The sequence below is a fragment of the Poecilia formosa genome, unplaced genomic scaffold (assembly GCF_000485575.1).
Source record: "Poecilia formosa unplaced genomic scaffold, Poecilia_formosa-5.1.2 Scaffold586, whole genome shotgun sequence".
In the NCBI taxonomy this organism is placed as follows: domain Eukaryota; kingdom Metazoa; phylum Chordata; class Actinopteri; order Cyprinodontiformes; family Poeciliidae; genus Poecilia; species Poecilia formosa.
In genome coordinates, this window is record NW_006800525.1 from 166,252 (window position 1) to 191,372 (window position 25,121).

The 25,121-nt window shown below is 37.9% G+C and overlaps 3 protein-coding genes across 10 annotated transcripts in view; all 3 read right to left on the bottom strand.

Annotated features, from left to right (window-relative positions):
• The window catches only part of LOC103129859 (ELKS/Rab6-interacting/CAST family member 1-like), a 167,649-nt gene extending 159,538 nt beyond the window's left edge, over positions 1-8,111 (bottom strand). For 6 of the 7 annotated variants that reach the window (XR_001660118.1, XM_016665463.1, XM_016665466.1 and 3 more), the window contains exons 1-2: positions 7,979-8,111; positions 5,022-6,157 (exon numbers count right to left, since the gene is read on the bottom strand). Coding sequence is in view for 6 of the 7 variants with exons in the window: in XM_016665463.1 (XP_016520949.1) it covers positions 5,022-5,891 (870 nt within the window). In the remaining variant the exon portion in view is untranslated. The remainder of the gene's footprint in view (positions 1-5,021; positions 6,158-7,978) is intronic. The other variant, XM_016665465.1, reaches the window with a different exon arrangement.
• Positions 8,112-10,048: 1,937 nt separating this feature from the next.
• tlr9 (toll-like receptor 9) lies at positions 10,049-14,638 on the bottom strand. Its single transcript, XM_007541069.2, has 3 exons — positions 13,623-14,638; positions 10,430-13,399; positions 10,049-10,334 (listed from the first exon to the last, which is right to left on the bottom strand). Exons 1-3 carry the CDS (start codon positions 13,623-13,625, stop codon positions 10,128-10,130), a joined length of 3,180 nt encoding a protein of 1,059 aa, XP_007541131.1. The 5' UTR covers positions 13,626-14,638; the 3' UTR covers positions 10,049-10,127.
• Positions 14,639-14,911: 273 nt separating this feature from the next.
• On the bottom strand, positions 14,912-24,410 carry LOC103129855 (acylamino-acid-releasing enzyme-like). 2 transcript variants are annotated; one of them, XM_016665467.1, is made up of 23 exons: positions 24,304-24,410; positions 23,721-23,850; positions 23,515-23,641; positions 23,327-23,414; positions 22,459-22,534; positions 22,247-22,338; positions 21,666-21,740; positions 21,429-21,566; positions 21,228-21,319; positions 21,067-21,107; positions 20,263-20,384; positions 20,074-20,134; positions 19,872-19,969; positions 19,730-19,781; positions 19,507-19,601; positions 19,208-19,346; positions 18,306-18,389; positions 17,866-17,946; positions 16,837-16,925; positions 16,140-16,327; positions 15,906-16,008; positions 15,714-15,820; positions 14,912-15,517 (listed from the first exon to the last, which is right to left on the bottom strand). In XM_016665467.1, exons 1-23 carry the CDS (start codon positions 24,313-24,315, stop codon positions 15,412-15,414), a joined length of 2,196 nt encoding a protein of 731 aa, XP_016520953.1. In that variant the 5' UTR covers positions 24,316-24,410; the 3' UTR covers positions 14,912-15,411. The 2 variants fall into 2 exon arrangements, with proteins under 2 accessions (XP_016520953.1, XP_007541132.1); XM_007541070.2 differs by lacking the exon at positions 24,304-24,410 and having other exon boundaries at positions 19,507-19,595; positions 23,721-24,271.
• Between the last annotated feature and the right edge of the window lie 711 nt (positions 24,411-25,121).

Here is a 25,121-nt window from a genome sequence, read left to right on the forward strand (position 1 = left end):
GCTAGAGGGTGGTAGTTACACAACTAGGCCACAAGGGGGCGGACTTTCTCTTAGAAATACGTAGGTACAAGGGGCACGGATTTGTAGTTGACATACCATTAGAGTGGAAAGGTAAAATAAAGTTGGCTATTTGTGTGAACTGAGTTCACTGGTATACTTACTAGAGTTAAACAGAGTTAAGGAAACCAGAGTTAAATACTTGAAAATAGTTTCCATATTCTAAATTACTAAAAAATTCATTATTGTTTGACAATATTCTGTTTTTGTTACAAACAGAAAAATACATGAATATATTAAGCTAATCTCAGAAATCTCTAAAGTTGACTGTACGTAATGATAATGTTTCTGCAAAATTATTAATTATGAAGAACAACATTAATACACTGGACAGGTGTCTCTGACTTTATGTTTTCCATTATTCAAAGTGCATCAAAAAGGGACAAATCTAACCGAACATCTGGTAACCATAAACAGCAAAGCAAATAATTAAAAATTTCTAATTGACAAGAAGCTGAAAATGAAAGTTTCATTACCATCGAGATTAAATTTAGAAGGGAAAGACATAAAAAGTTATCCACAAAACCCAAGTTTTCATAACGCCTCTATAAGAATTATTACAGCTGTTTCTGTAGCAGCTGTGTCCTTCGGTATTCATTGTAGGGGATTTCTGTTTCAACTGCTACCTTTTTTTAGAAGACACAATAGAGGTTCATAGAATTTTGTACACACAAAATTGTGATAATAAGTTCAGGCTATGTTATTCCTAAAATTATAATTAGGTGACAGAGTCTTTGTACTTAGGGGACACAGTAAATTAGATCAACAAGCAGCTGAAGACTTTATTTATTTATTTATTATTTTATAACTTTTTAATCCTTGAGTCATTGTGTGTTTCCTTTTTTGCTGGGGAGAACCATGGCATTACTATCTTAAAAAAAGAAAAAAAGAAAAAAGGAGCATATTCATTGAACTATTGAGTGGCTTCTTTACAGGTTCGATTAGTTTCATTTTTTTTCTTTTGTTTTTTGTTTCCAAAATCTTTAACACAACTAAAACCAGGAAATTCTAAATAATGGTTTCATAAAGATAAACTACAGCAATGACTACTAGGGGTAAACTATATTGCACATAGTAGTCAATGAGAAGATTCATAATGTTTTGGACAGCATCACTGTCTGTCCAATGTTTTAGTCAAAAAGACTATTCTGCCAATCACATGAGTTTTCATACTTTACATGGACTGCTTTTTCCCTTACACTTTTGACTTCACATCCTCGGGACAACAATTTATCAAGTGACTGTTACTACCTCAAGTCATCCCTCACCAGGCCCACTGACAGACAAGGCTTCAGTCTGGCTGCATAAAATAGGTAAAACTAAACAAAATTTGTCAGAGGACAAAAAGGACAGAACTTGTTCTTAAAAGTGAAGAAGAATATGATTATTTTAATAACTATATTTTTTGAGGAAGAGAAACAATATCTTCAACGATATTCAAACAATGACAGGTGGAACGACGCTGTACGTACCATACTATGAAAGACATCGCTGCTAAAAACAGTAATGATCAAATAATTACTATAATTGTGACAGCTGAGAAATTAGACTACTGCTTTAATGACATCTGTGAAAAAGCAGTTTAAATGTAACAACAACAACAAAAAAAGGATTTTACTGCGTGCTTCAAAAAAGCATTTGCCCTCTACCAGATTTCTTCGTTTTTATTTGTCTGGGTTTTTGTCACAGTCAGATGCTTCAGATCAACAAACAGATTTTAATAACAAATGTAACCAGACTTATTTTAGTTTTCAAATGGTGACTGAATTTATTTATTTAAAAAGTAGTTTCCCCCTTTTGAACTCATAAAGTAAATGACTTTTTTTTGTGAGATTTATCTATCTCAAATAGGCCTAATTATAGATGTACCTGTAGAATAAAATTGTCACTTAGTAGAAAATTAAAAATCTCAAAAAGTAGAACCATCATGACTCAGTCTAAAGAATTGAAAAAAAAACTGATTAAAAAAATGACTGACACCTATTAAAATATAAAGGGCTACAAAAGCCATTTCTAAGGGCTTGGGTCTCAAGTGAACCACAGTTCATACTTAGTGGAAGCCATGCATGCTGTGACATTTGGCATAAATTTAGACTGGCACTACTTTTTGCTCTTCATTTTTGATTTCCAGCTTTTTTCATTGAATACATAAAATCCTCATTTGAAAATAGCCATTTTTAATTAGCCCTTCTTGTTTGATAGTCAGAAACATTTAAGTGTGGCAAAAATGTAAAAAATATGAGGAAGTCTGTAAAATAGCAAGTATTTTGTCCCACCACTGCACATGTCGTAAATGCTTCAGACACATCTGACATGTAGATTTGCGTAACAGAGTCATTCAAGCAGTAGAGTCCGACTAGTTTTGATAGCGATAATCTATGCAAAAACAAATAAATTTGTTAGAAAACCCCTTTAATATTTTGTCACTTATAGTAATCATTAGTGGGAATCCTTTACTTGTTTTTCATGCCAACACTCTGATTTCTGTGCTCCTGTGCAGAAGGTGGGGAGTGCCAAGGACACAGAGTGGAGATGCAGAAGAGCGAGGCGAGGGAGTTTATGGATAATCAATGCAACATCTCACACTGAATAATAAATTAGAGTGGGAGGACAGTCCTTCTCAAAAACACACACAACCGAGACTGTAGATACACAAATGCTTATGTGTACAGTGTACACATTCACAAATCAAACAAAAACACACACGCCCAACACACAAATGGCCGGAGGGGAAAGGTCAAATGAGTGCAAATGAAAGAAAAGGTGACATTCCTTATGGTAAACTGCAGCTATCGTGTAAGATTCACCTGTTTCCCAGAGACTCACAGAAAGATAAAAAGTTTTAAAAAGGAGAAATGGAGGAGAAAAATAGAGAAGAAAAAGATAAACTGAACTGGAGGTAAGTGAGAAGATAAAGGGTGACCTTTTCTTTTTTTGTAAGAGTTGGAGACACTGAGTTATAGCGCTGGCTGAGGCACAGGGAAAGACATGGTTGCTCTTTAATGAGTGGTCAAATCAATATTGTGGAGAAAACTGTGAGCAACTTGAGCTCAACAGCTGTGGGCGGGTGCGTATGAGACACAGACAATGGCAGAGAAAGACACAAGCAGAGGCAGAAGGCAACACAAAAAAACATGTTCTCTGACTATGACCATTTGCTTTTAACGAAGCTTTTAGTTGCCTTTTCTAAAATTGCTTTCAAAGCTTTTAATTGCTTGGAAAGAAATACATAAATTAATATCAGGCAACGAAATTTGATTTGGTTAAGGTAGAATGACCTTGTTCACAGAGTCCGAACAGATTGAGCAAATTAAAATGCGAAGGTGCAATCAAGGACAAGTCAGCTCACCATGTTTCAGATAAAGAAAATGATGTTAATCAGCAGTTTTTAAGCATATTTGAGAGCAAAACGGCTGTCTCATATTCGTTTCTAATTAATCCTTCTCTCCTTTTTACATTTTCTGACTTCATGTGTCATGCATGCGTGTTTTGTTACAGTTACACTTTATGAGCGAGTGAGATAAAAAAAGCAATAAATGAAAAATGCAGAGGAAGCTCCTAGGTTACAGCAGGAGGATGCAGATATTGTTTTTTGTGTGTGTGTGTAAAAGCAACAAAACAATCACAGTTCCAGCTTCTGTAATTTGTGAAACCTCAAACAACTTTAAAAAAAAATCGGAATAGCATTACTATGTAGTATTTAGATATTCTTCAAGAAAAAGAACAGACAAATAAAGATGTAAAATGCCCGATAAAGAGAGAAACAGAAGGGCACCAAGATAAAAAGCCAAGGGAGGATAAACAAAGAAGACAGTGGCCATGCGGTGGGTGAGGCAGACAGATGGATAACACCTCTGAATGAGTGGGACAGACTCCTGCACAGGACAGACTGGTCACCATTCCTTCGGCAAAAGCTGTTGAGCCCTTTGAGAACCCGGCAAACCCGGCAAACACCTTGAGCACGTTCCCATGGAAACACATGGAGGTAGCATGGAAAACACTGTTACGTCAAAACGGCAGCCAAGCTATTCAGTGTAACCTTGAAGATGAGAACAAATGGTGTTTTGACAGAGTGATTTTCAGAGATGAACACAAAACAACTGAATGCAACTATTGAATAAACACACTGAAATTACTTTTTGATATTTTGTCACCTTACAATAACTACGTGTTTACTTATTATTCCTTATTACTCCATAGGGCGGACCAACACAAAGGAGTGCACAGCTGTAAAGTGGAAGGAAATTGCTAAATGTTTTTTTTTTTCAGTTTTTAACTATTTCACTAATAAAAATAAGTGGTATTGTACTAACCACTCCAAATCGATACCAGAACCACATTTTATTGCACTTGCAGCTGTAGAACCTCTGGGGAATGAGTTTTCATATGTACTGGAATTAATTGCTTATTCTTCTCTGCAAAATACCTCAAACTCAGACACAATGGTTAGTTAATGAACAAATTTTTCCAAAGACTCCCAAGTGGCTTTAGTAAAGATGCAACAATCTGCAGGCCAATAATTATAATGGCCCTTCATTTTCATTCTAAAATGCAACATCATGTACTTTGATGCACTTCCTTCATTTTCCGTTGCTACCTCTTTACAAAAGCCTCTGGTACAAGATGTTTTCCGAGGTTTTGCTCTTGGACAGAAAAAGTCAAAAGGAGTTCAGACAGAAAGCAAGAAACAGAAATCCTTATTGGGCAAGAAGCACAGAATTGGTGCATCTTCAATACCTAGGCTAATGGCAATTCAAGGAGGTTCAACAAATGTGTACCAAAGCTCAGATTTTCATTTGAAACAGTGTTTAAGAACCATGTAAGATTGTTTCCTTTTTCTTTACAATTATACACCATTATTTGTTGATCTGTATCATAAAATCCGAATAAAAAAAGTTGAAGTTTGAGGCTGTAATATGTAAAAGTTCAAGTGGATAGGGCACTGTACCTGTCTGCTTTCTCACCTGTAAATCTTCTTGGTTCACTCTGCACTGCTCCTTTAGAGCTGGCGTCCTTACTCCCTCTTCACGCCTACTCCCCTTGTCTCTCTTTACATCAGGGCTCCAGAAATTAACACTATTCGTGCCATAGCCTGTCTTTCCATCCCTCCCTCCATCCAGTTCCCTCCGGAGACTTTCATTCTCTCTCTGCAGATCCCTCAGCTGAGCCTGGAGATCACAGGTGGAAACCTCTCCCCGATCATCCGAATCCAGTGTTTGTGTGCATCTTCCAAACTGTCGTCGCAAACTGGAAGTTCCTGTAGAAAACACAGTTGGGTCTCCACAAGAGTCTGATATGTGGTGCATACCAGAGGTCGTGATGTTTGGGGTGCTTCCAATTGCTGTACTGCGGCCAGTGTAAGACGAGCGACTGGTACTCCGCCCTAATGTCATGGTACTTTTAGGGTATCCACCAGAGTTTTCCAAGGACTCCCGCTCGTTGGGATACATGGCGCCAGAAGTGGCATAGGCCGCACTTAAAGACTGGATGTTCTCCATGGACATGGTTTTGCCACCTGGAGCCGTTGCTGAACCACGAGCTGATCCTTTATCCGCGGTTGATGTGTTGACTTTAAGTCTTGAGCCAACCTTTGAAACTGAACCTTGTGCTCCGGTCAGTTTAGCTGCAGGTGGAGGCCCGCCCCCTGACACAGAGCCAGGCTCAAGTCCTGATCGGGACCCAGGACCTGAACTGACGGCCTGCTTACCTTTTCCCTGTTTTGCAGACCTCGAGAAGCGTGAATGAGATGAGCTGCCATCATTTTGCCCACCACTCTTTGCGGTAGCAGCAGTCAGCTTGCCGTGCGAGGGCTTGGCTCTTATGTTTAAAGGCATGGTTGTATGGCAAAATATAACATCTGGAAGCAAATTGTCACAGACAGGAAAACTGGGCTATCCATTTGTGGAATAAGAATAAGCAATGGGAGTAATAAAGGGCACTTATTCACAGCTCACTATTCACTTGTCCATGGCTGACTGTGCAGGAATTGAGACTTATTTAGTCTGTTGTGAAGAAAATATGAGGCTGTTGGCAGTGAGGCTCCAAGTGACATAGGCAAGATGTCTCGGATTTTCAGTTACACTGCAGGTCATCATGGATTCTAGGCAGCAAAAAGTAAGACAGACATACAAGAAGTACAGAAATGCGACAACAAGAAATAAGATATTAAAAATGGGCAAAACCAACACAACTTTAAACAGTAACCATTTGTATGCTCACACTAATACTGTTCTTTTCAAAAAGGCGATCAAAGTTGTAAACTCTACTCAACAACTTCAAGATTAAGTGTTTTTCTTCCCACTGCAGAAATTGCAAATGTTGGGAGAACTGGACATCAACTTATTTGCTAATAATGAGATTATAGACCAGTAGCAGAGTACAGAAAACAACTAAGTGCTCTTAAATCAGCATTCACTGTGTCTTAAGTACAAACCATTAGTATCCCAGTCTCTACATCCCAAACCAAAAGTGAAAAAGGAAGGATGTGGATAGGTGTGATTAATTTAGCGCCACAACGTGTATTAAATGAGAACTTAAATGTCTGCAGAAGTCTGACAAAAAAAGAAAACATTGTGCGGAATGCTTTGTCCTCAAGAGACTGCAAAGAGAATTGAAAGACCACTCTTCATTACATCCCATCCCTCTGGGCCAATTTCAAATTTACAGTCAGACTTTGAAAGGCTGTACACACCTCAGGCTTCAACTATAAATAGGGGACAAAAAATAGGTACTTTGAATTTAGGCCAAATCCTGCTTGGTACATCATGTGATAGAAATCAACATGAAATCAGCGGGCTGTTAATACATGTGTATGTATCATATTAAGTGGTAATGAAGAAATTTCTTGGGTTTAGCATGTTAAAAACAATACTATATTAACATTTTCAGACAAATAAAAAAGTTCCCTTAGACACCCAGCATGTTGGGGGAGCAGACATTGAGAACTGACTATAAAGCAGAGGCAAATCCAAATCATAATCCCTCCTCTAATCTAAGAGGATTGGGTACTTGGAGTCCCTTTACAGGATACAACTGAGGGACTGGTTAAATCTGCCTGTCAATCATAACATAGCTGTCAATCCCTTATCTGTTATTGCTCGGGACAATAAACGGAATGTCATGTACATGAGATGTACAGTTGTCTAAATGACAATAAATTGGGCTTATAGAAAAGTACTATGCAGTTTTTCTATTCAAAGTGAGACCATGCTAAAATAGATTCTACACGTGGTTAAAAAAAAAAAGAAAGTACACACATGCTAGCTAGTACCTATAAAGCTTTTTTCTATATTACAAATACTGAGGTGGAGGTGCCACAAATAGCTGGTTCATTAAAGTGAATGCCAGCGAAGTACAGTATATGCCGCTAAATGTTTTCGTTTTTAAAACGAAAACAATAAATAAAATCAAATACGCACAGGGAAACTGAAAGGGGGTGGGAATGCTCGATTTAAATGCGCGTCTGGCATTAAATCAGTCCACAAGCGCCTGCAGCTTACTTTGGAGTCGACAACCAGCTGTTGCTGTGGAGATAAAAGTGGAGTCACCACCCTTACTGCGAAAACAGAACACCTTCAAAGCATGATAATTTATTATTCATAATAAAAGGGTTTAATAAGTAGTTTAACATAGTTTAAAGCTATACGAACAACCTACCAAGAAGACCTTATAAGTGACCAGGCAAGCCGGGCACAGACGCCCAAACAATTCTACTACGACCACGGCATAAAGGATTAGTTTCTAGCATCTACACGGCCACACGAGTCCGAGCTTGTATCTTACATAAGAAATAATCTGTCACGCAAACTGACCGCAGTCAATTTTAATTTATATTCATAGAATAGCATCACATAACGCTCCCACCTTACAAAAAAAAAAAAAAAAAGTCCAGGTGCGCCCTGTACGCGCAGCTCCATCTTACCGGACAAGCAGCTCTCCATCACCGCTCAGTCCCGTCGGCCGTATCCCGTCCGACCTCAGCGCAGCCTCCATGATCTCATCGGCTCAGCTGTGACCTGTCCTACCATCGGGTCCGCGTGGGCGCGCTAACCCAGCTGGCGCGTGCGCGAGCAAGAGCTGTGGTAGGGCAGCACGAGCGAGCAGTGATTGGACGATTTAATTTTCCACACAGATACCATTTTAAAGCAAATATTCATAAATCTACACATCACATGCGTCAGTGAATCAGTATGATAATTGCATTTCATTAGAGTACATAAACTGTAACATTAATACGTCTGGCAAAGACGTGTAAACATTTTTTTTTTAAATGGGAGATTATTTTCTTCCAGCAGTATTATCTCACAAATAAAAATGTAAAACAGTTAAACCGTTTATTTTATTTTTATTAGTAGGGAAAAAACTCAGACAAAAGTTATTCTTTGTTTAATATCTCTGTCACGCTGCTTGATACCACTATTACAATTGTGATTTTGAGATGTGTTTATAAATATATATTTTGTTAGTGCATTTTATGTAAGTTTGTAATTCAGAAAATTCAGAAAATCATGCATGTGTGCATGATTTTAATAATTCTTTTGTGTCTTTTAAATTAGCGCTCACTGGTAAGCATATTTAACATGTGTCCCTTCCCCTGGTAAACTGAATCAAATCATCTTGTCAATATGGCTTCAAATGCACCAGAAATCATGATAGTGTGACCCAAAGACAAGGGTTGGGATCCTCTGCTCAACAATACATTTCAAACATATTGGATGCTAGATTCATTTTTTTGTTTTTTTCTTTAAAGATACGCCTCAGCATTCAGACTTCTTTGATAAGGGACTGTCCACGCACATCTGACATTTTCACTTGGTAATAGTAGCCCACTCCACCTTGCAAAAGACTAGGCTATTCCAAAACTATTAGATTTCTGTTTCAAAACTATTCAGGCTTTTTATTTCCACCCAACCAAAGAGAAGTGAAACTTTCAGAGTTGTGGGTTTCTTGCAGGTACATCACATACTCTCTTGTAATGTTTAATAAATCACATAAAACAATGTCAATTTGTTTGTATACTGCCGTAACTGAATCCCAATTACTTTCGTAGCACCCAAGACCCACTTGTTCTTCAGCACATCTTTGGTAAGGTTAAATATAAATCAATCAAAATGAAAAAGAGAAACCATGAAATTGGAATTGTTTAATAAGTAAGAATAATTTTAAAGACCTAATGTGGCAACAAATACAGTTCAGAAATCTTAAAGAAAACTGAATCCTATAAGGTAGTAAACTTATCTGTCTTTGTGTCTTTTACATAAGCTACACCATCACACCTGTGTTCAGCCTTCTGTGACATCAAAAAACCGTTACAAGCCATCATCTGTTTTGCTACAGAGTTTAATTTTGCTCCAAAAACTGAAATACAGACAGATAAAGAAACAATAAAACATTAATGAAACTGTCAGTTTGTTAAAATGAGGTCAGATGGAAATATATAAATTCTACAGTACAGTCCAGAAGAAAAGTTTCTACCTCCTCACTAAGTTCTTCTGTTTTTTATTTTTATTTTTTTGTGACACTTCAATAAATCAAACTTTTATATCAGACAATACATAATCAATGGATAGATAAATTCTGCTCTCTACCAGAAAATTCAGAGGAAAATTGTTATCTATTTGTAGCATTAAACTCAAATAAACTTGTTCACCTGGACCACTTATTGAATAAATGGAATAAAGGTTTTAGAGTGAAGTCCAATTGCCATAATGTGTCATGACTTTAAGGAAGGGATTTATGCTGGATAACATTCAATATGGCTTAATTAAAACAACTGTGCAAAGAAGAGTGGGCAAATTTCCTTCTAGTACCTAGATTTAAAGCGTTATTGGAGGGAATTACTTTTTCATATTGCACCAGGTTGGTCATCACCATTTCCCCCCCTAAAAACTGAAAACATTTATTTATTTTTTTATATTTAAACCCCAAGTATCTTTGTTTAATATAAAAATCAATTTGATGAAAAAAAAAAAACAGAAAAGAAAAAGAAAAACAAAACTTAAAAGCAAAAACAGAGCAAATCTGTAAGAGGGTAAATATTTTCCCAGGACTTTAATTATTTCACTTAACAATCATATAAAACTTTCACTCATGTTATTGTCATAAAACTTGAGATTATCAGATGACAATGCCATTCTCATCTGGTTCCAGAAAAGGGGTTGAGCTCTTGGGTTTCTCGGCCAGGACAACACAGACTTCCTGCACAGTCTCTTTCTGAGTTGGAGGTACTTTAGTTTTGGAAACATTTCATCCAAGAGAACAACCACAGCTGCATCAACCTTAAATAGAAAGTTTCAGAAATATGTTAGGGCTATGAAAAGATTACAACATCCGCACAGCATACAAAAAAAAAAAAAAAAAACTGGGAAAATACCTTTTCGTCAAGAAGCCTCTGCTGAACCATGAAGAAAGCTTGTCGGATTACACCGTTGACCATCTCGGTTCCATGTGTGCTCCTGGACAGCACAAACACTGTCTTCACACTGCTGTGAACAGCACTGTGTAAATTATCGATACATGAGAGGCCAGGTATCCAGTCCCTCTCTTCTAAACAGAGAGAAAATCTTCTGTGGCCAGAGCATTCCAAGTTAGCAGTCAGCTCATTGTAAACCCAATCCCTCACAGCGAGATTCCCGGTGTCAAAAACCACAAAAGCGTCGTAGTGATGATCTGAAACACCACCGGGCAGCTGGGAGTAGCCTTTGAGTCCTGCCCAGAAGACTTGCAGGCAGTACCACACATCCCAGCCGTAGAGATGCTTCAGCAGAGGAAGAGCAGTAAATGTCATAGATAAGAAAGAGCAAACTAGGAAGGCTAAGCTACCAAAGATGTCCTGGCAGGAATGTTGGTCTATGGACAGAAGAATCACACCTTGTTGAGAGTCTGGGTATCCACAGCGCACTCGTGTTGTCAGATAAGGAATGTTTACTGGAGTAGTCCGCAAGTAGACAACGAACCATGAAGTATTACAGTCACATTTAAATGGGTTCTCGTGCAGGGTGAGTGTCTGAAGGGTGCTCCCCTTTTGAAAGGGTGCAGGTAGACGCTGATGGTTCAACTCTTTGATCTTATTGTGATTGAGATACAGATGCTGCAAAGACCTTGCTTCATTGAAGAAATTGTCAGGAATTGAGGTAAGGTGATTGTGACTCAGGTCCAGAAAGGAAAATTGGTCTCCAAATTTTATTTCCTGGGAAACCAAATTACTTAGAGAGTTGTAGCTTAGGTCCAGATGACATAAGTTGCTCAGAGCTGAAATGTTTTGCCAGGGAAAATTCTTCATGGAATTTCTGCTGATGCAGAGGCTCTGAAGGCTCACTGGGAGGTTACACAGTACTTCTGCTGAGAGTGACTTCAGGTTATTGCTGGAGATGTCCAGGAATTTCAGCTTTGTTAGGTTCTGAAAGAAATGAATGTATGTTTTGTAGTCAGCATTCCACATGATGTCCAGATGATTACCACTGAAGTAGAGGTATTGCAAGGACCTGCTGACCAGCCTTTGATCTATCCGCATCCCAATGCCATTGTTAGCTAGACTCAGCACTTCCAGGTTAGTCAGATTTTTAAGAAACTCAAAACGATGGCCCATTCCTCTCATCTTGAAGTGAAAGTCATTATTACTGACATCCAATACCTTCAATGTAGACCGAAGTTCACTGAAAGCATCATCACGATAAAGATCCAGCCTATTGAAGGACATGTTAAGAAAGACTAAATTTGTCATGCTATTGAACTGCCCACCCCTCAATGTCTGACTCATGTAGTTGTATGAAAGGTCTAGACAAACTGCCTTTTCCATGCCTGAAAACACTCTTTTATTAAGTGATAAGATGTCATTTTGAGAAAGGTCAAAAGATAGCTTTTGCCAACAATACTTATTTTTAAAGCTCTCAAGAGATGGAATTTGACACTCGCTGCCATCTGTCGTTTCTGGTCCATTAGACTGGTCAGATTGCCAAATGTGGCTACTAGTTCTTGTTTCTCTGTCTGGTATGAGAGTGTGTACGTCTTGGAAATCACCTGAATACAAGTTCTGGTTCTGACAGCTGTCTGGTTCTGCAGTTCCAGATGATTCAGAACAGCATGGAAGGAAATTCAGCATATTTTGGGAGAGGTCTATGGCAGTGAGAGATGGTAGCTGCTTCAGGGAAGTCAAATTGCATTCGCTAATAAAGTTCATTCTCAGTTCTAATTTTGACAGACTTTTGAGTTGAGACAGAACATGGAAACCTTTTTTTGATATGGTATGGAAAAAGTTCCCACTGAGTAAAAGCCTTTGCAAACCCGATATGTTGCCAATGTATGGAGAGAGATCCAGTTTTCCAAAGGTCTTCAGCGGTTCATAGTTGTAAATGAGGCTAATCCAAGTGAGGCCGGTCAGCTCTTGAAAAAAGGTGCCATTTTGTATAGCAAATGCCAGGAGATTGTCAGAGATGTCCAGTCCCTTTAAATTCTTCAATGGCCTAAAAAGACCATCTGGAAATGTTTTTAGGGAATTTCCTCTTAAGCTCAGAAATGTGATGGAGCTGTTTTCAGAATACAGTGAGTTGGGATGCAGCAGGAGAGGGCGATTTTGTGGGCAAGGGAAGCAGGGCCGTGCTGCATGGTCGCAACGCTGACAGTTCCACTCCAAATTCAGATACTCGAGGGCTGTCAGGTTGGCAAATGACCCTTCTGGGACCTCTGTCATTGTATTCTCTCTTAAATCCAGCACCTTCAAAGAAGCTGGCAGGTCTTTTGGGACAGCTGTTACATTATCATACCCTAATGTAAGGTTTTTGAGTTTAGGTAATCCTCCAAAAACAGTTGCATTGATGTAAAAAGACTGGTTGCAGGGGTTGGCATAAAAACAGTTCTTGGAGAGTAGCAGAGTCTCTAGATTTGGAGTCTTTAAAGGGGCAAATATGTTAAAGATGCAATTGTACTGCAAATCAAGAAACAGCAAGTTTTCAGGTAAGTTTGGTATAGATGTGAGGCTGTTTCCCGACAGATGCAGAGATGTAAGATTTTTAAGGAACTTGAAGGCATGGGGCTCAATTTCCATGTTGCATCCTTGCTGCTCTGGGAGCCTAAGTTGACCTGGGAGACAATTACCTTTTATTTTTAAAATATTAACGTTTGGGACACCTGCAAATGCATGGTTCCTCACTGCTTGCACCTTAGTGCCACTCAAATCGATTGATAAAACAGTCGCAGCCTTAATGATCGGGATGTGCTTGATAGGCCTGTTAGAGCAGTCCACTGTGGTTGAATTCACATCAGCGTCGCATGGAAAAAACTGGATGTTGATTGCGTTTCCATATAGCAGAAACTGACTCATGATAAGAAGAACTTTTTCCAGAGCCTGAAAAAATTTACCAAATTTCAATAAGTCAGAAAATATTGTAGAAGCATGCAGTTTAACTTAAGAAAGTTTATCAACACATTGAATAAATCTTGCATTAAAAGGAGCTTTAAAATCACTGCCAACACACTTTAATTCCCGATGTAAAATTTATCCAGTTCCACAGCTTAATATTTTTAAAGGGAAACACTACATTTACAAGGGTAGAAAAAAGTCCACTTACCATATCAGATTAAAAACAAATCATAATAGTTTGAGAAAAACTTTGTAAGCGTTATTCCTCTTGAAGAGACGACAGTGTGTAAATTGTCCAAAAGTGTCTGCAGTAAAACGAAGCAAAATGAATGCAGAAGTGAAACCATGTGGTCAAATATGCAGTAGTATGATGCAAAGCATGTGACATAAAACAAGGAATGAGGAACATCAGCTGCAAGTTTAACTGAAGTAATTTAATACACTTTAAAATAATATTTGTTTTTATGAGTTTTTTATAATACGCTCTTTAGACTATATTAAAAATAAGTTTTTGTTTTGTTTTTTTTAGATACTGATTTCCTCTAAGGGAAGAAAGACAGAGGAAATTCTTCAATTCTGAACAAATGTAGGCGTCTTGGGATTTGGGGCATTGACAATCATACAACACAGATTTGAGATCACCTAGACCATTACACAATAACTTAAATGGTTTTATCTTGCACATTTTTTAACATGCACTGTAGAATTATTTTTTTCCTCAGTGTCTGACATTTGGTTTAACTGTTTCTATTTAAGGTAAAACTGTTGTAAGCTTCTTTCAAGTTGACATGCATTTCCTTATAGTATTTGGCAGAGGTATTGCGTAAACTGTTTGACTTTAGTCTAACATTTTGGACCTTCTCACAATACAGTAGTTTGCTGAAATTTTTGACTATTCCTCCATAGTACCTTTTAAACTATGTCAGATAAGAAAAATGTTTATGTCTTTTCAATCGTATACGAGCGCTACACCTTTGTAATGGTTCCCTCCATTAAGTAAAAATTTGTGCAGGATGATGTATACTGATGCAGACGTGTAGTGAAAACACCAGACACGCCATTACAGCTGTGAAAATGTATCACTAGAGGAAGTGATACATCTTCACAGCTTCTAAAAATTATCACTCGATCTAAATTTATTGACATGCACTGGTATGGGGAGTCAGGGACTGCTAAGCGTCATGTGGTGGCTCACAGATGTAGTATCTTTACTACAAACTGTAAACAAAATATATTCACTTACCAAAAGAAATAACAAAAGTAAATATTATTTGCAGAACATTTAACTATGTGAACAGAAATAATAATAATAATAAAAAAACAACTAAGTCTCTTCTTCCTGTTTACATATAGTTTGTGGTCAAATGTTTACTTTCAACATGGACATGTAATTTAGGGTGCATTCGGAAGCGCTTTTACCTAAGCTTATTGGAAGAGAAAAGTCTCCTAACTCACCTATACGAAAATGCATTTAAAAACTTGACTCACACAGTGAGCTTTCTTACAATTGTTTTATTAAGTGCACAAAATGGTACAATCAAGAGATTTAGCTAAAAAAACAACAACAAAAAAAACAGAAAAAAAATCACCCAAGCAGAAGAAAATCTCTAAAAAAAAGAGACTGATTATAAATGTTATTCTTTTCATGTAATCACAGAGAAAGTCGAAATAATTAAAAGCCCTTTTGATTTTCTGATTCAAATTACAGAAGAAAGAAAAATCAAGTCAGTATTAATAAAATGTTTCCATCGAGTCAAATATTTTATTTAAGTGTAATATTATTATATTTTTAATTGTTTGTCATCCTCTTATGCAATACTCAAAATTAACAACAATACCCACAGGTAGATTATGGGTTACGCACAGTTAGTGTATTCTAGCTGAAGATCAGTTGTCCATGTTTTGGCTTTGGATTGGGCCTTATAACATAAAAATAAGTTTGCAACTAATGTCCTTTAGTCTTTTTGCACATTACAGCTATCTTCGTTATGTCACCATCACAGACCTAAGTGTTGAATTATCCACAAAGCGATGTTCATGAAACCATCTGATTCTGCATCCACCTTGGAAAGAGAGTGGTTGTTTCCAGGGTACCACAGTAACCTGTGCAAATATAAGTTAGAGCATTAATAAACAAACAGCAAAGCACATTGACTGCATTCATATTGCTGTAAGGGCATCGCCATGTAACTCAAAGTGTGTTTGTGAATAGAAAGCATTTCCATTCTGTAAGCTATGGCAACTTTTAATGCGTAAGCTACACAGTCTGTTACGCATGAGGCGCCTGGTCAGTGCTTACCGAACAGGGATCTGCTTTGCTTTCAGAGCTTTGTAGTATTCAATTCCTTGCTTGTTAGGGACACGCTTGTCGTCTTCCCCTAAAGTCAGCAGCACTGGGGTCCGAACCTTAACCAGATAATAACTTGCATGAGATCACTACAACAAAAGCAGTAAAGTCAGAAGTACGCATCCGAGATTTACATAAATGTACCTGAGGGACGTATTTGATAGGGGACTTGTTCAACATCTGTTCCCAAACGGCAGGATCAGGGAGGCAATCTGGAGTGTAATCGTATCCAGCCTCAACGACGCACCTGCAACATTTAATTTACGTCTCCATAAACCAATTATAAAACACCACAGCTTTGTAATTGCTCAAGACTTTCACCACAGGAATCACCAAAATACAGACAAGAGTGTTGGGATGTTTTACAACTAGACCCACCAATCCGGGATATCCGTGCTGCCAATCATGGAGGCCAAATTGACGACAGGATTGCGAGCCACACAGGCTTTGTAGAAACCTGGGTACTGGCCAATTAGATGGCAGGCTAGAAACCCCCCATGGGAGCCCCCAGAAATGGCCACTTTCTCCCTGTCAAACTCAGCGTCTAGGACACTTTCAACAGCAGCCTGGAGGAAGTAAAACACAAATGACAGACTATGTAAAAGACAATTTGTAAATCCCACAGAGAGTGATCAAGGGAGAACAAAACAAGAACATCTAAAAAGAGCTCTGTTGTTATGAGCCATGTTTTACATCTATGGCAACTCAAAGTCATTATATATAGAGACCAATAGAGTACAAACACTAACAGATTACCAAAGGCAATACTGAAATTCATTTGTTTTCAGCAGGAGCTCGAGATGTATTTAAGGCTCATTTCTGTTTGCTTAGAAATGAATCCAATTGTGCACTTGCTCAGCATATATCTACACAAAAAAAAGTAAAACTTTATTGTAATTTATTAGAATTTTCGTTATATATCAAAGCAAAGTAATTTAGAATAATTCCAGTTCAGTAGAGAGAGTATATGAAAAGAAAATGGACAATGGGAAAATGAGAGGACTTGAACTTTACCAGCAGCAGGCTTATTTTTTGAGTTTATTTGGTCCTCAAATGGTGCTGGCTATGATCTTACCTGAACATCCATGACATCCTGGGAACCCACGTTGCCCAGCAGTGAGAGGACGCTGTCCTGGCCAAAACCAAGAGAGCCACGATAGTTTACTAAAAACAGAAACGGCACATTCAGAAGAAATCCCACAAGCACCAACATCCCTAGTAATGTTTAGCTATATTTCTATGTAGATAAATGCACGCTACATTTCAATGAAGATTTCTTATATTTATTTATGCAACATCTGCATTGTTTGAGGGTTTGAAACAAAGTTACCTGAGAAATATTTTTTTTCTTTTGAACAATGACGATTTTGCGAATCTTTCTTGTGTTTTGCAAAAACAAACAGAAAACTCATACTGGCTACTTCGTACAACAAATATCACAGAGATTTATTTTCAAAGATATGAACTTATTACCGGTTCATATCGGTAACAGGTATGATTTTTTTTTTTTTTTCAATTAGGTCTTTGGGTTTATGTGCTCTAGAACTGCAAATGCAACTTCTGCTTTCCAGAGAGACTGAAACCGTTATCTGAGAATGTTTCAGATACAGTGACCTTTACCATTTTCTCCACCAATTCAATAATCAAAGTAGAAGCAGACTTCAAAGGCATTCCTACTCCTAAGAACCTTTAAAAAGGCTATTTACCCTCAACCTAAAGTAAGCACTTACAGTAATCTATAGAGTTATTATGTTGTAGAAATGCTTACAGAAAGGACACATAAAAACTTAATGTTAAGAGCTGTGGAAAAAAACCTTGAACAGAAAGGCATTTCCAGAAAAGTTTATATAAAGAAGGTTCTTGTACAGTCTTCCATAAAAAAAAGCATAAATGAAGCGATAAAAATGTATAAAAATGAGCCAATGAGTGGCTCTCACCAACTGAAACAGTATCAGTGGCCACAAAACAGGAAGCGATCCTTGTATTCTCTGTAAGCTGAGTTCAAAGTAACCCCAAAGGCCGAGTGCTATGTTTAAAGCGTCGGTTTCTTATGCTTCAACAGGTATCAAATGAAGCTGCACTCAACATTTGTAACCTAACTTACCCAGCAATACACCAAAACCCATCCTGCAGAGCACAGAGGTAGACAGAAGCCATTCAGCTACAATCACAGAGTGAGGACCTCCTGATGAGAGAAACAGATTAACAGTGAAACAGGCCTGACATGATCAATTAGAAACCGGTGGCCATGGCAACAGATGCACAATTAAAACACTGTAAAACGTGTAATTAGACTAAGAGAGGTGTATCTCTGTCACAACTACTGAGCTTGTTTTCAGTCAAATGAGGTAACACTTTGCCACAAGGAGCGCCATTGTCATAGCAACTGTGTGCAATGTCAATCTGATCAGTAGAAGCTCTTGACTGAAGAGAGCCTAAAAATAAACCCAGTAGGGATTAATAGCCTAGGTTTTATTACTTCATAATGTAAGCTCTTTTGGAATATGACTTTTTTTTTTTCATCCATCTATCCGAGTTACGAACCATGAGGGAGGACAATCAGAGGTAGTTTCACTCCTTCCTTCACTTCTTTTGGTTTCATCAGCACAGCTTCATAGTCAATGCCCGCTGAAATACAGTAAAACATGTTAGCAGCATGAATTAGTACAAGTAGCAGAGCTTAGAATAGCTTACAAATAGTTACACTACTGTGTTGTTTGCAAGCATATTAGCAATATTTTCTATGCATTTGATCTTTCACAAACAAAATCTGCGCTGGGGTTAAACAATATTTCATCACAAGTATGGATGCCGTTGTTAAAGCATTGAATATTGTGCAGGTATGACTTCTACTATCCACCCAAGAACATTTCAACATTTCAGAACCCAAACTGTAAAAAAAAGCAAAAAACTCTTGAGTTAAGAAGAGAATCTTGTACATTTTTTGATATATATTAGTTAATCAGTTAAGTAGACTGCAGCAAAGAATTACCAATTTGCTTTGTTGCTACTGTGGAAATAACAAGAAAAATGAGACAAAACACATTTTAAAAATTAAATGGAGTAAATTATCAAAAAGCTGAGAATAAAAGATATATATTTTTTTATTTTCTCCACCACTCTAATAAATACAACTTATACAAGAAAGTAAGACTTTATGTCACATGTTAGTTTTCTGGAAACAGTCTCCTTAAAAATAAAAATAAGCAGCAACCTGAGTGGCACCTATACACTGCCTGATATATTTTACAAAAGACAGTTGCCTATTAAATCACATATAGTTTGAAAATAAGACCATTTTTTGTGGTTTAATTGTGAAGTTTAATAACTGAAACAAAAAGGGAAAAAAATACTGCCAGTTCATATTATAAAACTAGAACGGGCAACAAAAAAGTTACAGTTCTTAATAAATATTACTTCATGAATATTCCAAAGAGTTATCTTACGATATTGATGGTTGTCTAGTCCTTCTGAGGGAGTGAAAGTCTTGATCTGCCAGTCAATATCTGGTAAAGTCTGAGACTCTTCCAAAGTAACCCAGACCACTTCCTCTTGGGAATCCTTTCCTGGAAGGAAGCCCACCCTCTAAACAACAACAAAAAAAGGCACATGTGTGTAAGAGAGAAAATCTGCTGCATTACATAAAGTTCCTTTAATAAGTGTTTGAGAACACCCCATTAATCCAATGGGACATTTGCATGGATTAAGAAAATCTCAATTTTCTTAGCAAAGACACACATCCTACCAGATTTGGAGGGCAGTTAGGAGAGGAGCAGCTGACCACCATCAGATCTCGCTCGATGTTCAGAAGACACCAGTTACCAATTTCAGACTCTACAGCCAAACATTGGCACAAATATATAACAATAAAATCAGTAATTGTGACAAACGTACTGCAGTAAACCGGTGTGAAACTGTCAACACTGAATCACATTGACTTATAAAACACAGTGCAGTCAGAGACTAACTTGGAGTCAGAGAGGTGATGCTTCCTGTGCTCGTGTCCACCACCAAGAGATCCTAAAGCACAAAGAGAGAGAAAAAAAAAAAACATTTGATTTTTTTTTTTTAACCGCCCTGAACATGACAACAAGTAAAAACTACACATACCTTCCGGCTGCGCTGAGGACAAGCAACAACAACCCGCGTACTGTCAGCTGACCAACACTTTGGCGACAACTGACTGCTGTAGATGCCAGTGAAGCCATCTGTAAAGTCATAAAAAAGCCAAAGAGGTACATTTTATTTACACTCTTACTACATACTTATGAGTAAAATGTATGTTTTCATGTTCCCACTGAACACCACTTACCTTCTCTTGGTCGTCCAACGATATCCACAACCACTGAGGTCTTCTTAGTGTACCAGTCGTACTGCAAAAAAAAGAATACGGCAAAGAAAATTCACAAACTAAAAAATACACTTTCTTTCTTTCCAATTAGAAAACTGGAAAATAAACAAGTAAAAAAAAAAAAAAAAAAAGTCTCCAATTTTTTCTTACCATACAAAGCTTGCAGCACTGCATGTGTGGCCCATATACAGAACATTCGAGATAAATAATTCGGCACTGATCCGGGCTCAGCCTTGGGGAATACACCGCACTGGTGTCCGACGAAAGCTGCTCTGTTGCGGACAACATATAAACATATACATCAACAACTTCATGCAGATATGTCAATGCTAAATTGAACTAAGATGAGAGAGGGAATGTCTTCCATGAGCGTGCATTCACAGTGTAAATATTAGCGCAGTTGCTTCATAGTGCGCATAATGTCCAGCAGCAGCTAACTTGTCGGTCGCGCCGATAAGTTTTATCTGAGGCACGACCTGCTGATTTATATTGTTTAAGAAATACGAGATGTAAAAGAATTCAAATGTGCTGCATGTTTTTCGTTAGCCATAGTAGCTGTGATTACAACAGAAAATTAAGGAGTTAAAGGAGTATTCTGCATTTATGCACCAAAACATACATCCTGCGACGTAATCTTATTCTTGAGTTAAAAAACTCAAAACAAGTACATGTTTCTAGGTTCACTCATCTAGTTTCTTTGCATTTAATGAGAAGGTGAAATAAATACATAAAAATGTATGATTTAATAACATGCATTTGTTTTAGCGACTTTTCAGAAATTCCTTCCACTACTGCATACGTGTGCTGCCAACACTTAGATGCACTTAAAAGATGTTACTGTAGTCAACAATTTGTGTGAAACACAAATCAGGACGTGAGGCTTTACAGCACCATCACACCTTATGCTAACAGTGTTGAACTGTTAACAAAATGTTACAAACAATTCATGCTTACCACATTTCCCACCCGTCAAATCCACATAAAACAAAGAAGACCTGAAAGCAACAACAGAAATACTAAAACGGGTGCATTCGTTTGAACTCAATTGCATTTAAACTCAATTTTAATTTGCCACGGTCCAGCTGTTGTGTGCTGCTACTATATTCGATAAGCACCTCCGATTGGGGCAGTACTTCAGGCCTAGTCTGAAAGGCTCGTGCCACCAGCCTATAAACACCACACCTGTGTCACCTGGGGCCCAAAATGCCTGGAGAGATGATAGCAGTTGATTAAAATCTAGAAAAAAAATGTTATTACCACATTAAAGGCACACAAACATTCATACAAAGATGGATTCACTGCAGTGCAGTGCCAACCTGTCCAGGTGAGATGCTGTCGGGTACTCCTTCCAACACAGACACATTGTCCCCCTCTATGTCCAAAACACACAGCACTGGACAGCTCTTGCCAACTAAGGCCTCTCCCCAGTCTTCATAGTAGACAAACTGCTCCCCCTGCAGGATGAAATTCGCACAACGACTACAATGTAGCATTTGGTGCTGTGAAATGCAACGAGATTAATTCAACTTTTGACTACAATCTGGAGAATTCACTTTAACCGTGTCTTTTTTCTCCACCCTCATGGTCTCCTCCTCATCTTCAATGGAAGACAACTCTGGCAACTCTGTCTGTAAAGACGAAATGAGAAGCGGCGCGGCAGGTTGTTAGCCCCTCAGTCTGAAATCTCTCACCATGAGTATCTCATAAAGGACAGAAAACACGCATCACTGCTGCCTCGGTCACAGAACAATAGATGCAGACAAGGAATGTTGGTTTTGAAAAACAATGGAAAATAACTCAGGTTCAGTCATTATGAAAGCACGGAAAGACTGAACCAGTTTGCCGCGATTTTCTGATTGGGTAATGGTGTTGCTAACCTCTGCCAGTGGTAATCTTGTTGGTGTGTGCCCTTAAAGTGTGAATTATTTACATGACTTGTTAGGTTCAATTAACTTCAACCTTTCTTGGAAATAAAATAAAACTTTAAAGACCAAAGAAGCCGCTGTTTGATGTTCCTGACTGTGTAAAGCAATGTTTAGCCTGGTAGTAGTTATTTGCAGTAAAAAAAAAATAAATAAATAAATCTGCTTAAATTTGTCATAAAAACTATTTTTTTTTTCTATCTACATCTTACCTGGAAGAAGGATTTAGTCTCAGGCCTCTTTTTTTCAGCAACATACAAGAGGTGTGTTTCAGAGTGCGACCAAACCAAGCTGCCAAACTGCTCTGGGAATGTGCGAAAAATAAAAAAATAAAAAATAAAAATCCAGATGTTACAGCAAACTGCCAAACAAACTGCAGGTAAAAAGCAGTTTTTTTTTTTTTTTTTTCCTGAACATGATTTACCATCCTCATAGACTTTGCCATGTTTCTTTAAAGCTGTTAGGTTGATGCTCTTCACCTTGATGTTTTTACTCCAGATCTAAAATGAAACATAAACATTTAATACATTTGTATTAAAAAAGACAGAGTAAATAGTATTCAGACAGAGATACATTGTATACTTTAGAAATAAAGTGAAACGGAACAAGGACAATAAGTGTAGTTCCCTTAATATGCAACCCACACCAAACTTTAAACCCAATTTCGTAATTTGATGAAAGCAGTTAGCAGACCACCTTCAAACGGAAACTTGAGAATCATTTACTTGAATACGTTTCACAGTCTAAACACAGTTTACTACAAGACGTGTTGACCCAGTGACCTGACATGACTCCCCGAATGCCGTAGCAAGAACTGCATTGGAAATCTCCCAGTTTATAAAGCAAACAAAATGAATCAGACACTGCTCCTGGGTTATTTAAATAAAATAAATAGCAACTGAGGACATTTTGCAAAGAAAGGATTATTGGACACAGTATGGATGAGTGACTTTTCTTTGCAGTGTTTTTGTTTTAGTTTGTTTGGGAGTTTATTGTACCTGCTGCTGTAACTGTGGTATAAAATGCCCCGTCCTGATTCAGTCAGAAAGCAACCCATCTACATGTAACGCTGAGCGTTACATGTTTTCTTACGTTTGGACAGTGCAATGTGCACCAAAAATGTGTGCTCAACTGAAAGCCCTCTAAGTGATATGGCAACGTGTTTGCTTGCACATTAACTGAGATCCAATCATTAGGGATGGGTTTTAATGCCAAACGTGAATGGCTGTGATTACTGAGGACTGCTTTTATCTAAGTCATCCACATCTGAGCAGGACCAGAGAGCCACACACCTCCAGAAACTGCTTCTCCTCTCCTTTGACTGTGCATTCTCTGACAACTGCCTTCATTTCACCGGAGGGAGAGTCCTTACTAAGAAGTCTGAGGCGAGAAACAAATGAGGAGATACAGTCGAGTTTTCCTGGGTTTCGACTCAAATTAGATAGTATGTCTACTCAAGATAAAATAACACTTTACATACTCTCCTTTGACTTCAGTACAGTTTCCAGAAGTGCCAGAGTAGACCACCGACTTGTCATCATGGAAGACAATGTATTGTCTGCAGAATTTGACGTTCTCATTTCTCTCCAGATCACGCTGGCTCCACTCTGCAGACATGAATTCAGAAATTATACGAATCAAATAGAAACGGAAATATTTTTTTGATGCGACAGATGCTAGTTGTACCTGTGTATATGTTGCTGTATTTGCCTCCATACTGAGAGGTGATAACAGGTCCCACGTCTGCTCTGCTTAAAGAGGGAAAGAGGCTGAGCTCTTTGTAGAGTTTGGCAATTTCCTCCGGGTTGGTTGTCACCTGGCAGCGCAGAGACGAACAGCGGCGCCTCAGTGAAAACAAATGTTTGACTGCGAACAATGTCCTATTCATGTCCAAGCTAGGTGGCTAGCCATCCATGAAAAGTTGGTGAAGTTTAACACTATTTAGCAATAAAAACAAAAGTCAGCATATGTAGCATTTCCCCGATTTGTTGCCTCAAGTAACAGCCTTGCATTAAGATAAGTAATCAAGGCAGTGTGGATTATTCTAGAGAGATTTAGGAGTTCGAGCCATATGACCAGGAACTTCCTGCTAGAAGTGAAAGAAAACTACGGACCCTACATCTGTTCGCTAGCTTGACTTAAGCTGACTACATCCGATAATATCGAAACTCAATGTACTCTAGATAGCTCTAAGGTTAAACCTGTGCAACATCTGCCATGCACGTTTAATAAACGTTTAGGATTGCTGGACAATTTCGAACAACCATACCTGTGACTCCATGGTAGGAACCGTACGCGTCGCTAAATACACTCCAATTTACTCCACAATGGAGCGAGCGCTTTACTTTGACGTAAAAGGATAGACGCTGAATAAGGGTGAATATCATACGTCAACGCCTCCTCCATATTGTGAGTGGCATATTTCGTTATTTTAGGCCTGCAAGCAGTGCAGGATATTTATGCTGATATAAATTTGATCATTCGTTGTGTGTTCTGTTACTGAAGCATAAATGTGTGTATTCAATACATATTTCCAAGATATTGACAAATAGCATTAACTGTGGTGATTTAAACTACAATAGTGTCAGTTTTCGTTGTCTACCCTAACTTAACAAATATGGTCAACCACTTCTGATTATAAAATGAATACAAGAATACCATGTTGTTATTATTATCGCTATTCTTATACAATTCATTTGAATAACAAAATTAAAGTGTCTCCTCTGTTGTAGCTTTTTGACTAAACAAAACAAGGGAACTGAGTTCATTTTTCTATGTAAAATTAAATCAAGTAAGCATATTATCACAGATCGGTTTGATAATTCAAGCACACTTCATTGTTAATTTTTATCTAAATAATCCCTAATGCTTCTATGAAAAATAATCTGTGTAAAATGATTAATGGACATGTATACTAATGACAAAACTAGTAAACAACAGCCTACTCATTTGTTCGGAAATCCTCTTTTTTCAAGAAAACATTACGTTCTAAGACGCATTTACCACTCACAATACGGCGGACGCACTCACGCATCCTTTATTCTCCAGCGCAAATGTAGCAGAAGCCTTGCCTAAAACTATGAGGTT